At 42.5% G+C, this 22,113-nt stretch overlaps 1 protein-coding gene across 1 annotated transcript in view; it reads left to right on the top strand.

The window, feature by feature from the left end:
* Nucleotides 1-22,113, top strand: part of ARL13A (ADP ribosylation factor like GTPase 13A) — a 101,151-nt gene that overhangs the window by 60,779 nt on the left and 18,259 nt on the right. Inside the window, exons 5-6 of the mRNA XM_040406283.1 lie at nucleotides 6,667-6,851; nucleotides 11,131-11,245. Coding sequence (XP_040262217.1) covers nucleotides 6,667-6,851; nucleotides 11,131-11,245 — 300 coding nt within the window. The remainder of the gene's footprint in view (nucleotides 1-6,666; nucleotides 6,852-11,130; nucleotides 11,246-22,113) is intronic.

The following is a 22,113-nucleotide window of genomic DNA, read 5'->3' as shown; positions in this document are numbered from 1 at the left end:
GCAGAGAGAGACGCTGGCAGCAGGGAGGAGCCTAATCTGATCCTAGAGTGGAAGCCACCCCTTCTCATTCAAAGAGTTTTCTTTATTTTCATGACTATGAAATTTGTAGATTCACACTGAAGGCATCAAAACTATGAATTAACACATGTGGAATTATATACATAACAAACAAGTGTGAAACAACTGAAAATATGTCATATTCTAGGTTCTTCAAAGTAGCCACCTTTTGCTTTGATTACTGCTTTGCACACTCTTGGCATTCTCTTGATGAGCTTCAAGAGGTAGTCCCCTGAAATGGTTTTCACTTCACAGGTGTGCCCAGTCAGGTTTAATAAGTGGGATTTCTTGCCTTATAAATGGGGTTGGGACCATCAGTTGCGTTGAGGAGAAGTCAGGTGGATACACAGATGATAGTCCTACAGAATAGACTGTTAGAATGTGTATTATGGCAAGAAAAAAGCAGCTAAGTAAAGAAAAACGAGTGGCCATCATTACTTTAAGAAATGAAGGTCAGTCAGTCAGCCAAAAAATTGGGAAAACTTTGAAAGTAAGGGCTATTTGACCATGAAGGAGAGTGATGGGGTGCTGCGCCAGATGACCTGGCCTCCACAGTCACCGGACCTGAACCCAATCGAGATGGCTTGGGGTGAGCTGGACCGCAGAGTGAAGGCAAAAGGGCCAACAAGTGCTAAGCATCTCTGGGAACTCCTTCAAGACTGTTGGAAGACCATTTCAGGGGACTACCTCTTGAAGCTCATCAAGAGAATGCCAAGAGTGTGCAAAGCAGTAATCAAAGCAAAAGGTGGCTACTTTGAAGAACCTAGAATATGACACATTTTCAGTTGTTTCACACTTGTTTGTTATGTATATAATTCCACATGTGTTAATTCATAGTTTTGATGCCTTCATAGTCATGAAAATAAAGAAAACTCTTTAAATGAGAAGGTGTGTCCAAACTTTTGGTCTGTACTATATATGTTAAAGGCATCCCTTCTTCTGTCTCATTCAGTAGCTATATAACTATTGAGAGAGATGTATTTTTTTTAAATACATTTACACATTTAACCCTCCTTTTTAATTATATTATTTACCCCAGTGTTAAATTGACACCCCCTGGATGCTTGTTTTTTTTCCTACAGTGGGGTGGATAATTACACACAGGGTTTTAAAGAATAAACTTCCTGACTCAGCGAGTCAGCAAGTGAATCAAAGCATCCGCGCATGTGCATTGCGCAACCTAAGCTTCGGTTCACTTGCTTCTTGTCAGCTCAGCGAATGAACCGAAGATTCGATTCATGAATCGGTTCATTTGAATGAACTGATTCAAATGAACCGATTCATGTGAAACATCCGAACTTCCCATCTCTAGTTTACTCGCAGTAAACCTTTCCGGCAACCTGTAGCAGTGTCCCCTTCTCGGCGCGTGCGCACAGTGCAAGAGGAAGCCGATGCCAGCAGTCTGCAACGGCGCATCAGGCTGAGCGTGTGCGCACGCGCGGGATCTCAAAGCGGGAGGAGGGGGAGGGAGGGAGAGGCGGCACTGAGGAGTAGAAGGTGGCGCTGGGCACGAACGGAGGGCCGTGTGCGGCCAGGCACCATGCATCCACAGACCTCCCCTGCTTGGGCACCTTAATTCAATGATTGACAGGTTAGTAAAAGCTTTTTTACCGCAGAATAAAACCACAAATAGCTTTTATAAGGCCATCTTAGAAATCAGAATGCTACCCTGGACATGAGCATATGTTTAGCTCACAGGGCTTATAGGTGGGGACAGAATCCCTTTAATCATATACATAAATATGATAATTTGGGGCAGGGTAATGAGCCCAGTCTTCCACACCATAGAGCAAAGTGTGCAGATACTGCATATGTTTGGAAAATGTAATAAAAAGTTTGTGAAAAAAAAAAAGAAAACCTCCCTGAAATGAGAAGTGCCCCTCCCTGAAATTAGTTTTTGCAGGTTGGGATGTCTGCAAAAAGCGCCATTAAGTCGCCGAACACCGAACCCGAACTTTTACTGAAAAGTTCGGGTTCAGGTCGGGGGTCCAAAATTACAGTTCGGGTTCGCTCAACCCTATTCGTGACACATTAATTCACGATAAATCTTCTTGTCCAAGTTTGGTGAATCGGCCAAATCAAATTTTTCTAAACTTCGTTCATCTCTAATTGCTAGTAATAAGCATATTATCACAAAATATTATATAATTAGTAACTTGTGATATCATAACCGGTAATAATAAATTTATTGCTTTAAGATTCAAATATTCAAATATTCATCTACAATAAATAGAGAGGCATTACTATAGTTCATAGGGCCCCATAGTAAAATAAGATGGGGCCTCAACCACCTAGCGCAAGAAAATGTAAACATCAGCATAAGTAGCAATAATTAAAGGTATTTATAATAGCATCATATATCAGAAAACTCACATTATAGAAAAAAGCCACCTTATTGTTATTTCCCACTAAATGGTACAATGTTCTTGCACCTGACAGGGACCCCAACATCTGGGCCCTATAGCAAGAGTTATGTCTGTAGTGGCTATAGTTGCGCCCATATATACATTTAGTCACGAAGAAAAGTTGCTGCAATGGCGCAAATTCACTGATGGAAATGGACGTGGGACTTCAATATAGATTTTTTATTTTTTTATTTGGAGTAAGCGCATGACCATGTAAACAACGCGTTTCGGGGACAAACAGTTTCCCTTCATCAGGTTAGATGACAATACATACATAAAAGTGAATATTTATAATGAGAGAAAGGTAAAAAAAAAAAAAAAAAACACCAAATAGCACACCCATGTACCGCCCACAGTGGGAGGGGCTGGCACTGGGTGTCATCTTAGTGGCAATGTGCACAAATCACATAACCTAAAAGTAGCAGCAGATTCCAAGTGAAGTTTACATAAATAAAAACAATTATGTCAAAAATATCAAAAGATTCTAAGTGTTTATTATATAACAAGTTGTTGGTAAAACAGATAGGGAGATCATGTGACCGCAGGTGCGGTCACGTGGTGTATGACGTTACAGAGAAGGGCGGGGGTGGTCAACCAATTGATTCTTTAGATGTGGTCACATGGTGCGGTCACGCGGTGTATGACATCACAGAGGAGGGCGGGGGTGGTCAACCAATTGATTCTTTAGATGTGGTCACATGGTGCGATCACATGATACGGTCACATGGTATAGTGCATCACTCATTCTCTCATTATAAATATTCACTTTTATGTATGTATTGTCATCTAACCTGATGAAGGGGAACTGCTTGTCCCCGAAACGCGTTGTTTACATGGTCATGCGCTTACTCCAAATAAAAAAATAAAAAATCTATATTGAAGTCCCACGTCCATTTCCATCAGTGAATTTGCGCCCATTGCAGCAACTTTTCTTCGTGACTAACACTCTCTGGAGGATTGGACCCCCTTTCCAGGAGAGACACTCCCTGCGGCTGCAGTCATGTAGAATTGGATTTTATTGGATCTACAATAGAGTTGTGCCTATTTTTTAGCACAACCCGACAAGGTGAGCTTCTCTCTCTCTTTGTTATTATACCTTAATTTGCTCGAACGTACTATTCTATTGTGCGCCCCTTCTCTCTCTTCCACCACTCCACTCGCGGTCTGAGTGGAGCGTAGAGACGTTCCCCTTCTCAGCATATATACATTTAGGTTATGTAATGCCTTCCTGTTGCTGGCATAAGAAGCTCATATCAGCTGAGAAATGACCAACCACTTGTCACGCAACGTTATCTAGTTTTCCGCAAAGCTTGAATTAAAGTAACTGGCTCCCTGACATAAATTGCTGGCTACTATAAATGTGCATAACTAGGTTGCATTGCATTGCAGTAAGTTTTAGTGATGAGCGGGAGGTGCCATATTCGATTTCGCAATATTTCGCGAATATTCGCATGAATATTCGTGTTATATTCGTCGAAATCGAATATTCGCAATTATTCCAATTATCGCGAAATTATTTTTTCGCATATTGCGAAAATTTATCTTGATAGTATAAGGCAACGTTCCTATGCTAATGACTATGGCTAGGCTAATATGTGTATTTTACGAAATTTCGTAATATTGCTCTAACTTCGTCTCTTAGAATATTACGAATATTCTAAAAGACGAAGTTAGAGCAATATTAAGAACATTTGCAAAAGTCGAAATTGCGATGCGAGTAATAGAACACGAAATAGTCGCATGAAGATTTAAACTTAGCACTGCTATATTCCATATTCTAGCCTAATATGGAATATAGCTGTGCTAAATTAGCACTGCTATATTCCATATTAGGCTAGAATATGGAATATAGCTGTGCTAAGTTGAAATCTTCATGCGACTATTTCGTGTTATATTACTCGCATCGCAATTTCGACTTTTGCAAATGTTCTTAATATTGCTCTAACTTCGTCTTTTAGAATATTTGTAATATTCTAAAAGACGAAGTTAGAGCAATATTACGAAATTTCGTAAAATACACATAGATTGTATTTAAGCTAATATACTGCTATAGTAATAATTTTTAATAGTGTACATATTTTACAAAACTTAGGTTCAGAAGAGGCAAAAAAAATTACAGGAAAAAAAAGGGATTATAGCACTATATTAGCTAAATTACAATCTATATGTGTATTTTACGAAATTTCTTAATATTGCTCTAACTTCGTCTTTTAGAATATTCGTAATATTCTAAGAGACGAAGTTAGAGCAATATTACGAAATTTCTAAAAGACGAAGTTAGAGCAATATTAAGAACATTTGAAAAAGTCGAAATTGCGATGCGACTAATATAACACGAAATATTCGCATGAAGATTTCAACTTAGCACTGCTATACTCCATATTCTAGCCTAATATGGAATATAGCAGTGCTAACTTAGCACAGCTATATTCCATATTAGGCTAGAATATGGAGTATAGCAGTGCTAAGTTGAAATCTTCATGCGAATATTTCGTGTTATATTACTCGCATCGCAATTGCGACTATTGCGAAATTTCGTAAAATACACATATAGATTAGATTGTAATTTAGCTAATATGGAATATAGCAGTAAGTTGAAAACGCCACTGACTGGAGCAGCCAGGAAGCCAGGAATCCAAAGGACAGGTAAGAACAATTTTAGGGAAGTGGGAAAGAAAAAAATATAATATATAAAAAAAAAAAAAAAACGAATATTCGATTTCGCGAATATATAGAGCGATATTCTAAATATTCGCGAAATCTCGAAATTGCGATATTCGAGAAAAAAATTCGCAATTCGAATATTCGCGCTCAACACTAGTAAGTTTTTCTGGTGAGTTCTGAAGCCCCATGGTACTGTGTAATATATAGAAATGTCAGAGACATGACATGTAGCTCCTGCCTTTCCTGACTTTAAAATTGCTGACCTGGATGTTGGATAATGAAAAAAGTCTTAAATATTTGATCTGATACAACATGAAAGAAATTTAAACCCCTTCGGTTAAAAAGGGTCAAAAAGTCAGGTCTTTAAAGATAGCACTCGCTCACAAGATCAGCAGGCACAATAGCTTCCATGTTTTTGCTGTTTCAAACAGTAGACACCCAGGGCTAATGTCTGCGATTAATGCTGATAGCAGACATTTAACCCCTCAAATTCTGTGATCAAATGTGAGCAGAACGTTTCTCTCATGCGGCGATTGGGGGAGCTGTTCCCTGTCTGCAATAGCTTGGGTCTCTCTGAAGAAATCCATGCTATTGCAGTTGTAGTTCCTATGGAGCCCTGCAGGAATATAGCAAATCTGCAATGTATTATAAAGTCAATTCATTGCAATGTAAGGGGGAAGCAATCTAATCATTGCTTCTTATAGTCACCTAAGGCATGAAAAAGTCAAAAAACTTTTTAAAAATATAAAAGTTCAATTCACTTCCCTTTCCCCATAATTAAAATAGAAATAAACAATAAAAAATTTAAACAGCATAGGCATCGCCTTGTCCCTAAATGTCTGACCTATTATATTTATTCCATAAGCATAAAAAAATCTAAATGTTTGATTCGCCATATTTTTTTTAGTTGCTTCAACTCCCCAAAAAACGAAATAAAAACTGATCAAAAAGTCATGCAACATTTAAAATGGTATGAATAAAAAGTAAAGATCTTTCTGCAGAAAATGAGCCCTCGCACAGCTCTGTAGACATAACTTTAAAAAGCTATGCTGATCAGAATATAGTGATGAAAAGAAAAAAATAAATTTTTCCAAAGATTATAATTTTTTCAGTATTAAAGTAAAATAAAAACTACATAAATATGGTATCATTGTAATCGTATTGACCTGTAGAATGAAGGTAACAGGTCAGGCTTACTGCTCAGGGAGTGGCAGAATAATTTTTTGTTTTTTACATTGCATCCAGCTTTCCCCCCCCCCAGCTTCCTACAACATTTTATGTAATATTAAATAGCACCATAAGAAACTACAACTTGTCCTGCAAAAAAATAAAATAAAATAAATAGCCCTTATGTGGACATAAAAATAAAAAAGTTATGGAATCGGGAAATGCAAAACAGAAAATTCTTTGGGGCGGAAAGGTTAAGAAACTGAGATACTAAAGTGTACTTGGAAAAATATTTTTAGAAAAGTCATGTAACGATAACTAAATGATGTAATCAATGTTTTACAATATTTTTGTCCATTTTAAATTTATGTAGGAGCCATGTTCAGCAAGCACAGACTTTCATTCCAGTCATGACTGGGCCATTCTTAAAAGTCTTCGTTGGATTTTGAGATCTGTGTCTGTCAGTTATTCTACATTGAGTGCTCGTATATTGCAAGACAGTGCAGAGCAGAAAGAAAGTATTCACCACAGAACATCTATGAGGCTACAAAATCACAGGTAATATAAAACAATCATTTCATAGACCTAACCATAGGATAACAACAAAGCTGTAGAATACATGACCGAGAGAAAACAGTTTTCTTATGTTAAAGGCATTGTCCCCTATCCACAGGTGTAGTGTTGGCTAGTCCCCATACAGAATAGATCATTGCTGGATGCATATAGAGCTTTTACCTCCTGGATGATCAGACGATTATGGGGAATGAATGTGCAACGGGCCCACTATCAGGGTGTCTGGGGTATCCCTTGCCCCTTAGGAGGTTTCTATGAAATATGTCCCTCTTAGAGAGCAAGTAAACGTGACACCAGTTGCAGTTAAGCAAAGAGGACATGGAGTCCCCTTTGTAGATGGTAGTGTTGGTACCCAGGGTAGGATTGCCAGAGTGGTGTAGAGTGGCCTATAATGTCTCTGTAAATGTTGTATACACATGTCACGGTGCGCCTACCTGGATATCCTTGGATCCCAGACGTGAAGTGGTCCGAAGCAGTGCAAAATGGGTAGTTGAACTTGGACGATGAAGGAATAAGAGTCCAGACTTGTAGTAATGTTAAACAGAGCTTTACTTGGCAAAAAACGGTAATCCAAACAGTTCCCAAACTTTATCTTGGTCATCAGCAGGTATTGGCTTAAATGGCAGGCAAACGCTTCTCTGCAACAATCTCAGCTCTGCTAAGATAGCTGGAGTAACTAGGAACTTCTCCTCTTATGCTGGAACTTAGGTTACCTGTAGTCTGTCTCTTAGGCCTCTTTCACACTACCGTATGGCTATTTCAGTGTTTTGCGGTCCGTTTTTCACGGATCCGTTGTTCCGTTTTTTTGTTTCCATTGTGTTTCCGTTTCCATTCCGTTTTTCCGTTCCATTTTTCCATATGGCATATACAGTATACAGTAATTACATAGAAAAAATTGGGCTGGGCATAACATTTTCAATAGATGGTTCCGCAAAAACGGAACGGATACGGAAGACATACGGAAGCATTTCCGTATGTGTTCCGTTTTGTTTGCGGACCCGTTGACATGAATGGAGCCACAGAACGTGATTTGCGGGCAATAATAGGACATGTTCTATATTTCAACGGAATGGAAAAACGGAAATACGGAAACGGAATGCATACGGAGTACATTCTGTTTTTTTTGCGGAACCATTGAAATGAATGGTTCCGTATACGGACCATATATGGAACGCAAAAAACGGACAGTAAACTGAAAAAAAAAAAACGGTCGTATGCAGGAGGCCTTACTTTAATCCTAGGAATTTCTTGTCCTGGCTTTGAGTACCTCAAGCTCTAGCTTCAGCTTGGATGAAGGCAATGCAAGCCCAGGAAGAGACAAGCAACCATGAAGACTTCAGAGGCAGGCCCTCTTGGCACAGCAGAGCAGGCAGAGCTCTGCTGGCTGACACATAACCTCTCCCTGAGGTTGGTAGGCTAGACTGCACACTAACTAACATACCCCTCCCTCTCTAGAGTGGGGAATAGGATGGAAGAAGGGTTCCATTCTATCTAACATAGCTCTGCACAGATTGCCATCACCTGCTGGTAAACCAGGCACACTACACATAAACAGTAGTTTAAAAGGTATGTGTTTGTGGATAGCTCACCACCTTTCTCAGTATGGTCAAGGTGCTCTAGTCAAAGACTGATCGCCCAATCAGTCAGAGTAAAAGGAAAATTTGGATAGTAGGGACTGGCACTCACTATGTGGATCACAACATCAGCTTTTAATGTTTAAAAAATATGACATATGTCTAAATCAGAAGTGAATACATGGTACATAATACATAAAATATCCCCCTAAAAACTCAATAAAATTTCCACTTGTCTAACGGTCCTAGATGGATGACATGTGCAACTAGTTCAAATTGGAAAGTCCATGATACAATATTTCAATCTGGGACAATGTTCCTTTAAATACCAGCAATCAACGTCCGGACAGTACTGACTTCTTTCGAGTCTGTGATTCAGATCTCGATAACATACAATCCGCCAATTGTGGCGTTCAGTCTTTCCTCACCGTAGTGGGTTGTGTGCGGTGGTCACAGGCTGTGGAGAGATATTGCTTACCGGTGTCTGCAGATATCCGGCCCTCTCGTTCACCTGCCTTCCACACCGCGCTGCTGCACTTACTTCCGGCGTCCTCGCACTCTGTTCTAGGTCACGTGTTCCTGCAGAGATATCGCGGGACTTCGTTACTTAGTTCCGGTATCTGATGTGCTAGTGCGCATAGCAAGATGGGAGAAATGGAGCGCTCCAAATTTGAAAAGTCAATCAAATGATCTTTCTCATGTCCGGATTAACAGCAGGGATTTCCACGCCAGACGCGTTTCGAGGACTTCACTCCTCTTCCTCAGTGGCTGAATCCCTGTTGTACATCACTTCCTTTTATATCCCCACAAGATCATTATAAAATCTGGACTGGAATGTATTTTAAACACATTGCGGTATCAATGCGATTTGCATGCGTTTTTTTCGTTGTCCATGCGTTTTTTCTTTCCATTGCATCAGGATATTATAATAAGTATAGACAGCGAAAAAAGCAATCTTCAGTTGATCAATTTACACTCTTAAGTTTATAAAATACATCAACTACATAAAATACATGACTCCTGTTAAAATTAAAATTAAAATTTAACAGGAGTCATGTATTTTATGTAGTTGATGTATTTTATAAACTTAAGAGTGTAAATTGATCAACTGAAGATTGCTTTTTTCGCTGTCTATACTTATTATAATATCCTGATGCAATGGAAAGAAAAAACGCATGGACAACGAAAAAAACGCATGCAAATCGCATTGATACCGCAATGTGTTCAAAATACATTCCAGTCCAGATTTTATAATGATCTTGTGGGGACATAAAAGGAAGTGATGTACAACAGGGATTCAGCCACTGAGGAAGAGGAGTGAAGTCCTCGAAACGCGTCTGGCGTGGAAATCCCTGCTGCAAGTGTTAATCCGGACATGAGAAAGATCATTTGATTGACTTTTCAAATTTGGAGCGCTCCATTTCTCCCATCTTGCTATGCGCACTAGCACATCAGATACCGGAACTAAGTAACGAAGTCCCGCGATATCTCTGCAGGAACACGTGACCTAGAACAGAGTGCGAGGACGCCGGAAGTAAGTGCAGCAGCGCGGTGTGGAAGGCAGGTGAACGAGAGGGCCGGATATCTGCAGACACCGGTAAGCAATATCTCTCCACAGCCTGTGACCACCGCACACAACCCACTACGGTGAGGAAAGACTGAACGCCACAATTGGCGGATTGTATGTTATCGAGATCTGAATCACAGACTCGAAAGAAGTCAGTACTGTCCGGACGTTGATTGCTGGTATTTAAAGGAACATTGTCCCAGATTGAAATATTGTATCATGGACTTTCCAATTTGAACTAGTTGCACATGTCATCCATCTAGGACCGTTAGACAAGTGGAAATTTTATTGAGTTTTTAGGGGGATATTTTATGTATTATGTACCATGTATTCACTTCTGATTTAGACATATGTCATATTTTTTAAACATTAAAAGCTGATGTTGTGATCCACATAGTGAGTGCCAGTCCCTACTATCCAAAAAGTAGTTTAAAAGGAAATATGAATACACACATTGCAGGAAATGACATTAAATATCAAAAATGACGCAAGATGCACCAACCAAGTTAGTGGGGGTACAAAGGAGGTGGTAATGCATACTCTGGGTCATTACAAATGGTTTGTTCCCAATAATTTCCAGTAACATTGGTCCATGTAAATGGACTATTACATTTATTATTGCTCATACTCACCTACATGTTTGGTAGATTTCCAATCTACTATTTTATCTTTGGTGGCAGTTGAGTATCAGATTACTTTATGACACATTGAAGTCGCATGCATAGGGCAGAGCTGTGAACAAGAGGCTGTACGGATACACATGAAGCCCCTGTAATGCCATTGGTGTGCTGTCATGTTGTGCTCCATACACTGTACTATATTACAGGATTATTCTCTCATGGAAGCATATGTTCAGAATGCTGCATCATGATTATCTTTCTGTCAGATGTACAATCTTTAATAAAATATATCATCTTTAATAAAAATAAATTTTCCTATTATATTCTCTGATTACATTTGTACCTCAGGTACTGTATTTACTACCTTGTATTATTTATCTCTGCCTTAAAATGTTATTTTAATGTAAGCTTGTTCAAAGTATTCTGAAGGTATACAAGAAAAAAATATAGAAATTCACAGAATATGGCATAAGTCTGCTTATAGATTTTTTTTTGCTTTTCAGAGATTTGTTGGGATGGGACATGCCTCATGATAGTGTCACAGAGCTTGTGGAATACAAATCATTTCCAGGTGTCAAGAAAAGGCCTCTTAAACCTATTCAAAACATCTTCACACAGGTACTTCTGTATGAGAAGTGTACATATAGTATACTTACATAGCAAAATTGTATATGTTCAAAGTAAGTGGCCAATAGGATGGATTGAGGTTTGGTGAATTTAATAAACTAATAGGTGAGTCAGTACTGTACAGTGTATGTTGATAACACTGTTGATGTCAGGGCAGATTGGGATTACAAAGCAGGCCTTGCACACAAACCCCAGCAGCCCACATATGATTCCATTATAGAAGAACTCCTGGGGTCTACAGCAGGGAAGATAGTGAAGTTTCTGGTAAAGGCAAACTCATTATTATCAGCACAAGAGGCTGAAATGTTTGCATCCAATGGGAACACTTTGCTAACTGTTCAGAATATTTTGGTGAAGACAAGGCCAATCTTGGGTACTATGGGCTACTCGGATTATACACTAATATGGCCAAATTGTATGTATACAGAGAATGGTTTGCACAAATCTATCTAAAGCATGCTATTCAGATACAGAATCAAGAGGCACCCATATCAAAAATAGAAATCCAGTTATATGTTTATGTTCGGTCTTCATACATGTTCACACGTGTGCAGTCTGACATTCAGCATAAACCATTCCTGTCTTCCAAATAAGAGGACTGTTCTTTGTAGTCTAACTTGTTTATTGGTCAACAGGACGTTCATATGTGATTGATTGATCTTATACGATTGATTGGATTATATATGATTGATTGGTAAAACAGGATTGTTCAGTAAAACTACAAGAATGCAAATAACATGTATAAGTATTAAGCATGGATAGCATGTACTATAACATTTGCATTGACAGTGAAAGCACATGGTGAAATGGCTGCCTATACATAGGTATACATGTCTAACATCTAACAGTTATAACTCCCTGAATAACAATTATAACTGACTAAACACCTCTGCATCGCACAATGTCCCTGAAACAAAGGTAAATCTCTCACCAGATATGCTTTTACAAGGATGGTGGAGTTTGAGAAGGAGACATGCATAGGACAGCTCTGAACTGTCTCCTGGAGACTTCTCTCTCCTAGAATGCTTTGCACTCCCACAATGCAGTGCTCCACCCACAATGCTGTAGTATTGTAACAGGAAAAACAAAGTGTAATACAACTTAACACCGCTAGATGGTGCTATAACCACCCTAAACACTTCAGAATATGAAGAAAAAGGTCCAGCTTGGTTAAAAATATTACCTTTATTTTTCAGTGCGATTAAGAGCCAGTTACAGTCCAGTCTGGACTGTAACTGGCTCTTAATCGCACTGAAAAATAAAGGCAATATTTTCAACCAAGCTTGACCTTTTTCTTCCTATTTTCAAGTAACGCTGTGGTTCTTGGCGTGGTCCGTGCTAGGTGTGGCGGGGTTGAGCATACCTATACTCCATTTCTGCTAACCTAAACACTTCAGAAATACCAAGACTGAGGCAGACGTGATCTGTAATGATTCTCTAACCCTTCTGGGCAATTTATTTAGATATGTTGCTGACTTAACTATGACTGGAGGCCATCGGTTGTCTATTCTTCGTATCCTATACCAAGCTCGCAAGTTGATTTCATACCACTGGATTAACTCTAGAGATCCTGAGCTGATCTCTAGAGTAAATTTGCTGATTCGTTTGGAGACGTTTGTGTACTCTAAAAGAGGATGTGCCCAAAAATTTGAGGATATTTGGAGTGCGTGGCTGGATACACTTGGAATGGCGCCACTAATACTAACACACGACTGAAGGAGGTAAAGGGGCGCCGGTAGATAGCTGATGGCCTTCTTCTTAGTGTGCCTTCATGTAACATATTTATGTAAAATAGGTATGGTTTTTATGACTTTTTCTGATATATTGTGCATTGTAAGGGGGAAAGATGCATGCATATTTTGGGGTATAGTAGGGAAGATGCCGGGATATCGTCACTGATGAATATTTTGGAACACTCTTGGACTGTGAAAAGGGAGGGGGGGGGGGTTGATGTTATTGACTATGTATGCTATGTTTATATGCAAAACTAATAAAAACTATTTGATAAAAAAAAAACTCCTACAAAATGTTTTATTCTCTGACCTGCTAGAAAGGTACATGATGTAATCTGTAGTGAATGTAATCTTCATACCAGTGTCTGTATTTGTTATGCCTCCCTTAGGCTACTTTCACACAAAAACACTTCTGTCACTGATAATACAACCATCTGCATCCGCTATGAATGGATCCGGTTGTATTATCTTTAACATAGCTAAGACGGATCCGTCATGAACTCCATTGAAATTTAATGGGAGATGGATCCGTTTTCTATTGTGTCAGAGAAAATGGATCCGCCCCCATTGACTTGCATTGTGGGTCATGCCGGATCCGCTTTGCTCCGCATCCCATGATGGAAAGAAAACTGCAGCTTGCTGTGGTTTGCTCTCCGGTATGGGAATGCAACCAAATGGAGCAGTATGCATTTTGGAGCATTCCGTTCTGTTCATTTACATTTTGTCCCCACTGGCAATGAACGGAGACAAAACAGAAGTGTTTTTCTCTGGTTTTAAGATCCTCTGCCGGAAAATGTAAACGCTAGTGTGAAAGTAGCCTTATGCATCTCACCTGTGACCAGCAATCAGACTCTCCAAATAACACAGCATCTTATGTGTGGACAGGAAGTCAGTTTCTCTATGTATTCTTAAGGGAGCCTCAAGGAATGAATAGAGAAGTAACTGACTTCTTATCATGTGTCAGTTGGAGATCAGAGAGTTGGTCACATGACACAGCTACAATAAGAAGAGTGGGGATAGCTCACAAATACAGTCACTGATGAGAAGATTACATCCCCTACAGGTTATATCATGCACCTTTCTAGCAGGTCAGAGAAAAACTTTTTTGCGGGAGTTCTACTTTAAAATAGCACGCTGTGGCAAATTTAGCTTTAGGGTACTTTCACACTAGCGTTTTTCTTTTCCGGCGCTGAGTTCCGTCCTAGGGACTCAAATCCGGAAAAGAACTGATCAGTTTTATCCCCATGCATTCTGAATGGAGAGTCAGTCCTTCAGGATGCATCAGGATGTCTTCAGTTCAGTCTTTTTGACTGATCAGGCTTTTCAGAAAAACGTAGCATGCAGTATTTTTACCTCCGGCCAAAAAGCCTGAACACTTTGACTGAACGCCGGATCAGGCCTTTTTCCCATTGACTTGCATTAACGCCGGATCTGGCACTGTGTGTTCAGTCAAAACGGATCCGGCTTTTGCATGTTAAACCCGAAAAATGTGAAAAAAAAGTTAAAGTCCCTAAATGGCGGATCCGTTTTTTCCAATGCATTTTTTCATTGTGATCAAAATCCTGATCAGGATTCAAATGTAATCCGTTTTCACACGTTTTTCCGGATCCGGCGGGCAGTTCCGGTGTCGGAATTGAACGCCGGATTAAAACAACGCTAGTGTGAAAGTAGCCTTACTTGGTCATGCCCCTATCTAAACAGTCAATATAAAAGGAAACAAAATTGTAACATAGAAATATCAAATCTTTTAGTTAGCGATCCACATCACCTTCCCAACAGCAACACTTCTCTTGATAAAGCTAAAAATATCTCTCCAAAAGCATCTGAAACTACCATGCAGCACAACATATCTCCCCAACAGCACCAAATAAATAACAAAGTACAGCACAAAATATCCAAAATCATTGTCCACTAACCACCCCTCCCCCACTGGCAGCAGCATTTTCCTGTGGCCACCCATCACCGATTGGTAGCAGTATTGTACCTTGGCCACCCATCCCCTATAGGTGTGGGACTCCCATTGGAAATCTAAGACACCCCCTTTAACCTCTTACGGACACAGGGCGTACAGGTACGCCCTGATGTCCGAGTCCTTAAGGACACGCCCTGTGTATGTACGCCCTGTGTATTTCCGATCACTGCCTCGCGGCAGGCGGTGATCGGAACAGAGTGTCTGCAGAAATCATTCAGCAGGCACTCTGTGACAATGCCGAGTGGGGTCCTGTGACACCCCACATATCGGTGATCGCAGCAAACCGCAGGTCAATTCAGACCTGCGGTTTGCTGCGTTTCCTGGTCATTAGGGTCTCCGGTCACCCGATAACCCGGAATAGGATGGTGATCGGTGGTGGGATAATACACCACCAATCACCATTCTTAGATCCTGAGAGGTGGCGGTGACATCACCTCTCAGGATCGCATCCTATTGGCTGGACAGGCGGGGGTTAACTTCCCCCAGCTCTGCTCTCCTCCTCCACGCGGCTTCCGTGGAGCCAGGAGAGAGGAGCCCGTCAATCCACCTCTGAGCCCAGCACCCCCACATGAGCCACCATAGTGCCATCTGGCACTCAAAAGTTATTAGGGACAGGTTTAGGGAAAGGTTAGATTAAGCAGGGAGACTGAGCGATAGTTGAGGGGGAAAAAAAGTTGTTTTTTTTGTGCTTCACCCTGATCGGATGTCTGGGGTCCACAACACACTCAGCTGTGCGACCCTAGACCCCCCGGGGGGGTGCTGCAGCTTGCACCCCTGCGCCCCCCCACATACAAACACACATTTATGGGGCGCAAGCGCTTTATTATTATTATTTTTTTGTGCGTGCGCAGACTGTGGCCGGAACTCTTAGCGTCCGGCCACTGTTAGCGCATTGCCCACCCCAACGCTGTTCGGCTTCGGACCGCTGATCATCGAGTTTGAATGTTTTTTAAAAAAAAAAATCAAATTTTTGGGGCTTTAATTTTTTTAATTAATTTTTTCTGTTAGGTTTAGGGTGGGTTAGGGTAGGGTATAAGTGAAAGTGAACGTGAACACCCGTCCCCACACACACGCACACTAAATAATGTTTTACACACACGCACACACACACACTTCCTATGGCCCGCCGGACGTTTTTGGCCAAGGAGGCATACACCCTGCTTGTCTCCGACTCCGAGAGCCCCAGTGAGGAAGAGGATGACCCCACTTTCCTCTTGTCATCCGCGTCCTCCTCCTCATCATCTAGTGATGATGAGCCCCCAAGGCGGCGGTGACGCCGCCAGGCAGAGCCAGGGGACCCCCATGCCAGGGACCCTGTGGCCCACACAAGTATAAGCAGCCCTGGGGCTCGTACTAGTTTTCCGGCCCACCAGATAAGTCCACCTGAGCCTTCTACCAGTGAACTTGTCTGGTGTACCCCAGAGGATTTTGAGCCCGTGATTTCTGACTTTGTTGGCCAACAGGAATCCAGATTCCCACAGTGGGCTTCACTGAATATGATATATATATTTTTTTTTCAGTGACCACTTTGTGAATCTGATTGTGGAGCAAACAAACTTGTTCGCCCAACAGTTCATTGCTCAACATTCGTGCTCCATTTTGGCTAGGTCCGGTGGCTGGACTCCGGTCAGTGCAGCCGAGATGACCTAAACCCTCAGGTGAACACAGTCAAAAAAATAAAATAAAAACGGTGTAAAAAAAGCTATTTTTTCCTGGCACCTCCACAACGGCACTTACAGGAGGGTGTCCCCGCCCCCAGGACAGGAAACAACGTAGGAGCAACTATTCAAAAAGGCCTCCTCCCCCTTACCTCACCAGTCGTTGTTTCCTGTCCTCGGGTCGTAGGAGCACTCCTGCAGTGCCAGGAAGATCGATTTCGTCCAGCCTGGATCTATTCCCCACGTGTTGGGAGGGCTGGTGCAGGAGACGGGTCCCTCGGGGTCGCGCTCGCCGCCCCTTTCCCGTCTCTGGAGTAAGCCCTGCTTGCAGGCATCCCCGGGCTTCACAAGTCCCCTGTGCATGTGAAAATCGCATGGGATTTCAGGTCACCAGGCGAGATTCTCCTTGGGCAAGAGAATCTCGCGAGATTTCGGGCGCGTCACTTCTGGGTTAAAGTTGAGGAGCTGAGATGCTGGTGTTTTTTGACAGCAGCCGACCATCCAGCTCACGCTCACCTGGGGTTCAAGCATGCCTGCCTCAGGAGAAGATACCGCCAGGAAGCTGGTGATCCTGCCTCTGCCCATAGCCCGGTAAGCCTCCTCCCCTCAAGGGAGATAAAATCGTATTATTTGTGCACAGATGTTTTATGAACAATCACCTTATATTGGGTACTTTTGTTCACATCTGGTGAGGTGGTGGCCCTGGTTTTATTATGGTGTATTATGGTCTTATTACCCCTATGTCTCCCTTTTAGGGCACTGAGACCATGACTAACAAGCCAGCCAGCGAAGTGGGTCGCAGAAAATGCGCCATTTGTAAAAAGTCCTTTGCTTCAAAGAGCAAGAAAGCTTTATTTGAAAAGTGCAGAGAAAAGATAGTGTCTGAGAAATCGCCATCTCTCCTGGAGTCTATTAGAGCAATTATAAAGGAGGAAGTTAATTCCGCTGTTGATTTAAAAATGGCTTCTCAGTCACCATGGCCATCTACCTCACAGAGATCCCACACCTCTGATGTTCCCCTTGAATTTGATGAGGGAGAATTAGTTTCTGTCTCTGAATCAGCCTCTTCGGATGACGGCTCTGGCAGACCCCTATTTCTTCCAGAAGAGACTGACGGTCTATTAAAATCTATCCGTGCGACCATGTATATTGAGGATATTAAAGAGGTCCACTCCATACAGGATCACATGTTTCAGGGGCTGGGAGAAAAACGTAGAAGGGTCTTCCCGATCCACAATAATATTAAAGCTTTAATGTCGAGAGAATGGAAAGACCCTGAAAAAAGAACTACGGTCCCCAACTCCTTCAAAAAGAAATATCCCTTTGAAGAATCATAAACAAATTTATGGGACAAAACACCTAAGCTGGACGCTCCAGTTGCCCGTATTTCAAAAAAATCTTCCCTCCCGTTTGAGGACATGGGACTTTTGAGGGATCCCATGGATAAGAAATCAGAGAGCATGTTAAAAAAAATCCTGGGAAACAAATGCGGCAATGTTACGTCCTAGCATTGCCTCTACCTATACAGCCAGAACCCTCTAGGTCTGGCTAGATCAGTTAGAGGAAGACATTGCAGCAGGTACCCCTAGAGAAGAAATTCTGGCGTCCCTTCCCATGCTTAAAAAAGCATCTAACTTTTTAGCAGATACCTCGGCTGGCCTCGTCAAACTCTCAGCCAGGTCTGCCGCACTCTCCAATGCAGCTAGGAGGACAGTCTGGCTTCGCTCATGGTCGGGAGACGCAGGCTCTAAGAGTCACCTGTGTTCCATCTGTAAGATGGAGAAACGGCCACTGATTCTTGAATGCTGTTTCTGAGACTGTCATTCCGTTTTCTGCCACAAGAGGCTGCTGTTTCCCCACACAGCAAAGTTACTGCCGGATCTAGATATGCAAAACAGATGATGACTCATGCTGCTTTGTGCCAGAGAGAGAGGAGATGGTGACATGAGGGGAAATGTTTGTGCAGAGGCTGATGACAGGATCCAGTGCCATCCTCAGGTCTGTGGGACTTGGAGCGGTCAAAGTCACTGTCAGAAGTGACTGATGCCTGTCAGCAACGCAGATGTTGTCAAGGAAGAAAGGATCGGTTCCCGGAAGGTCAGTGGGACCGTGGAATGTGGTTACAGACCCTGTGAGGCCTCATGGTGGATGGAAGGACCTGCGAGTTGGTGTAAGTCCCCATCGGATAAGGACGAGGCCAGGGTCAGCGATCCAGAAGGCTTCCCAGAGAGAGAGAGAGAGAGAGAGAGAGGACTGGGTCCCGGAAGGCTGGAAGAGCCGTGGAACAGTTGGAGTTACCAGGAGAGGTGGAGTTTCTCAGCTTGGAGAAGAAGTCCGCTATTTTGTGAGCTGCATGAGAGAACCGTGTGGATCCGGATTCTGTTCGCAGGAATGAGAATCGGCATCAGGAAGCTGATCGGAACAGAGGGTCAGAGTACAGGTTCTGCAGGATCACATATTGTGGCAGGGACTTGCTGTCTGTCTGGAGCAACCAGTTAACACAGGACATACCCAGGTCAGTGACTTAGCGGCACGGTTATTGACTTGCAGGCTCTGCCGTGTGCACCAGCGGTCAGGTCCGCTACCCTGCAGCACAGTATCGACTTGCGGGCTCTGCTGTGTACGCCGCTTTGGGTACGGTTTTTCTGTTGGGCTGGTACCGTGACTCTGAGCCTGGGGTATTGTCACAACCAGACAGTTGAGAAGCTCTGACAGGAGCTTTCCAGATCCTCCTCCTTGAGTTTCTTTGTTTTGGTTAAGTTCCTCATCTCGTTAGTCTATCTCAGCTGTCATGCAGTTGGACTGATTGCTGCCCTTTAAGTTCCTCCCCAGAATGCAGTAGTGTGCGGCTTATACAACTTCCTGGAGTGTGTGTGCATGCTGTTCCTAGTTCTCAGTCCACTGTCCCCAGTCGTCTGCAAGATAAGTTCTGTTTATGTATTTATGATTTTCTGTTTTCTGGATCCAGGTGACCCTGACTCCCTCCGTGTCTGTGTAGGGAGCCGGTGGTCGTGTCCCCTCACTATTGTAGGGTCATCAGGTGTAAGATAGTCGAGGTACGTGGATATGCGCCCATCCACCTTTGGGGTGGTCGCATAGGCTGAGCAATAAGGGAGAGCGGCAGGTCTCTTGCAGTGGTCTCCCTTTTGTTCCTTAGTTGTGGATCCAGTGAGTCATTGTTCATATTGTATTGTCTTGTTTCCTGTACACCATCCGTGACATTATAAGCCGCCAAAACCGTCTCAAGCATGGATCCGGTTTCACTTTTGGCTGAGCGCTTCCAGGGTCTTTCATTGGAGGTAGCTGATCTCCGTAAGACTTTTTCTCAGTTTCAAGTGACCGGTTCAGCTTGCGTTCATGGAGTTTGTTCTGAGCCTAAGATCTCGCTCCCGGATACGTTCTCCGGGGGTAGTGAGTATTTTGTGCGTTTTAGAGAGGCTTGCAAACTCCATTTTCGCCTTCTTCCCCATTCCTCTGGTGATGAAGAACGGAGGGTGGGGATCATTATATCGCTGCTCAGGGGTAACGCTCAATCCTGGGCCTTTTCGCTGCCGGAGGGGGCACGGCCCCTCCGTTCAGTGGATGAATTCTTTTTAGCCCTGGGTCAGATATATGATGATCCGGATCGTATTGCTCTGGCTGAGTCTAGACTACGTCTGTTATGCCAGGGTAAACTATCCGCAGAGATATACTGCTCAGAATTTCGGAGATGGGCAGCTGATACTGGTTGGAATGATGCTGCACTCCGAAGTCAATTTTGCCATGGTCTTTCAGAGAGATTGAAAGATGCATTTGCCTTTCATGAGAGACCTACCTCCTTAGATTCTGCTATGTCTCAGGCCGTTCGTATTGACAGGCGTCTTAGAGAGAGAGGAGAGATCTCTCCTTCCTGTCATACTCAGTCCCGGGACAGTGCAGCGGTCTCTTTCTGTGCGCAGGGGTCTCAGTCACTGTCAGTCCCTTCTGAGCAGGAGCCCATGCAGCTGGGGTTGATTGCCTCTGACAATAGAAAATTCAGCCCGCATGGGAGGGTTTGTTTTTGTTGTGGAGGTATAAATCATTTGGCAAATGTTTGTCCCTCTAAGAGATTCAGGCAGTTTTCTGGGAGTAATAAAGAAACAAAAAGGAAAAAATCTTTTAAAAATGTTCCGTCTGTTACTATTGGCAGGGTTGAGGCGGAAATTGAAGGTTTTCCGTTTGCTTGTAGTTCCGGGTTTGTCCTGCCTGCTAGGGTGGCACTAGAGAGCAAAAGCATTTTTTGTGAGATTTTTGTGGATAGTGGAGCAGCTGTCAATCTCATTGAAAATCAATTTGCAATAACTCATGGTTTCCAGGTATGCACTTTGGGAAAGGATATTCCTGTTTTTGCTATTGATTCCGCTCCACTTTCTCAGAAATCATTAAAGGGCATAGTTCACAATATCCGTTTAATTGTGAGTGATGCTCATGTTGAGGATGTGTCATGTTTCGTCCTTAGCGGTTTGCCTACTCCTCTAGTGTTGGGGCTACCCTGGCTCACTAAACATAACCCCACCATTGATCGGCAAGCGAGGCAAATAAATGGTTGGAGTGACTTTTGCAGAGAGAATTGCCTCATGACATCTGTTTCTGAGGTTTCTACTAAGACTGTACCACCTTTCCTCTCTGAATTTTCGGATGTCTTCTCTGAGAGTGGAGTTCAGGATTTGCCCCCGCACAGGCAGTACGATTGCCCTATTAATCTCATTCCAGGCGCCAAGCTGCCTAAATCTCGTTTATACAATCTTTCCCAACCTGAGAGGGTCGCTATGCGTGCTTATATCTCTGAGAGTCTGAGAAAAGGACACATACGACCCTCGAAGTCACCTGTTGCCGCTGGTTTTTTCTTTGTTAAGAAAAAAGATGGTTCTTTAAGACCTTGTCTGGGTTTCAGGGAGCTGAACAGTATCACTATTCGTGACCCTTATCCGCTTCCTCTGATCCCGGACCTGTTTAACCAGGTTGTTGGGGCTAAAGTCTTTTCCAAATTAGACCTAAGAGGGGCATACAACCTGGTCAGGGTCAGAGAAGGAGACAAATGGAAGACGGCTTTCAATACCCCTGAGGGCCATTTTGAGAATTTGGTTATGCCTTTTGGTTTGATGAATGCCCCAGCCGTTTTTCAGCATTTCGTGAACAGCATTTTTTATCATTTAATGGGAAAATTTGTATTAGTGTATTTGGATGACATTTTGATTTTTTCTCCTGATTTCAAGACTCATAAGGAACATTTACGTCAGGTCTTGCTCATTCTGCGGGAGAATAAATTATACGCGAAACTGGAGAAATGTGTGTTTGCGGTTCCAGAAATTCAATTTCTGGGGTTTCTTCTCTCCGCTTCTGATTTTCGCATGGACCCCGAGAAGGTCCGCGCTGTGCTTGAGTGGGAGCTTCCTGAGAATCAGAAGGCGCTGATGCGTTTTTTGGACTTTGCCAATTATTACAGGAAATTTATTTTGAATTATTCCTCTGTTGTTA

This window comes from Bufo bufo, chromosome 8 (assembly GCF_905171765.1).
Source record: "Bufo bufo chromosome 8, aBufBuf1.1, whole genome shotgun sequence".
NCBI lineage: Eukaryota > Metazoa > Chordata > Amphibia > Anura > Bufonidae > Bufo > Bufo bufo.
Note: the sequence above shows the minus strand (reverse complement) of the source record. Positions and strands in the feature narration are given on the sequence as shown.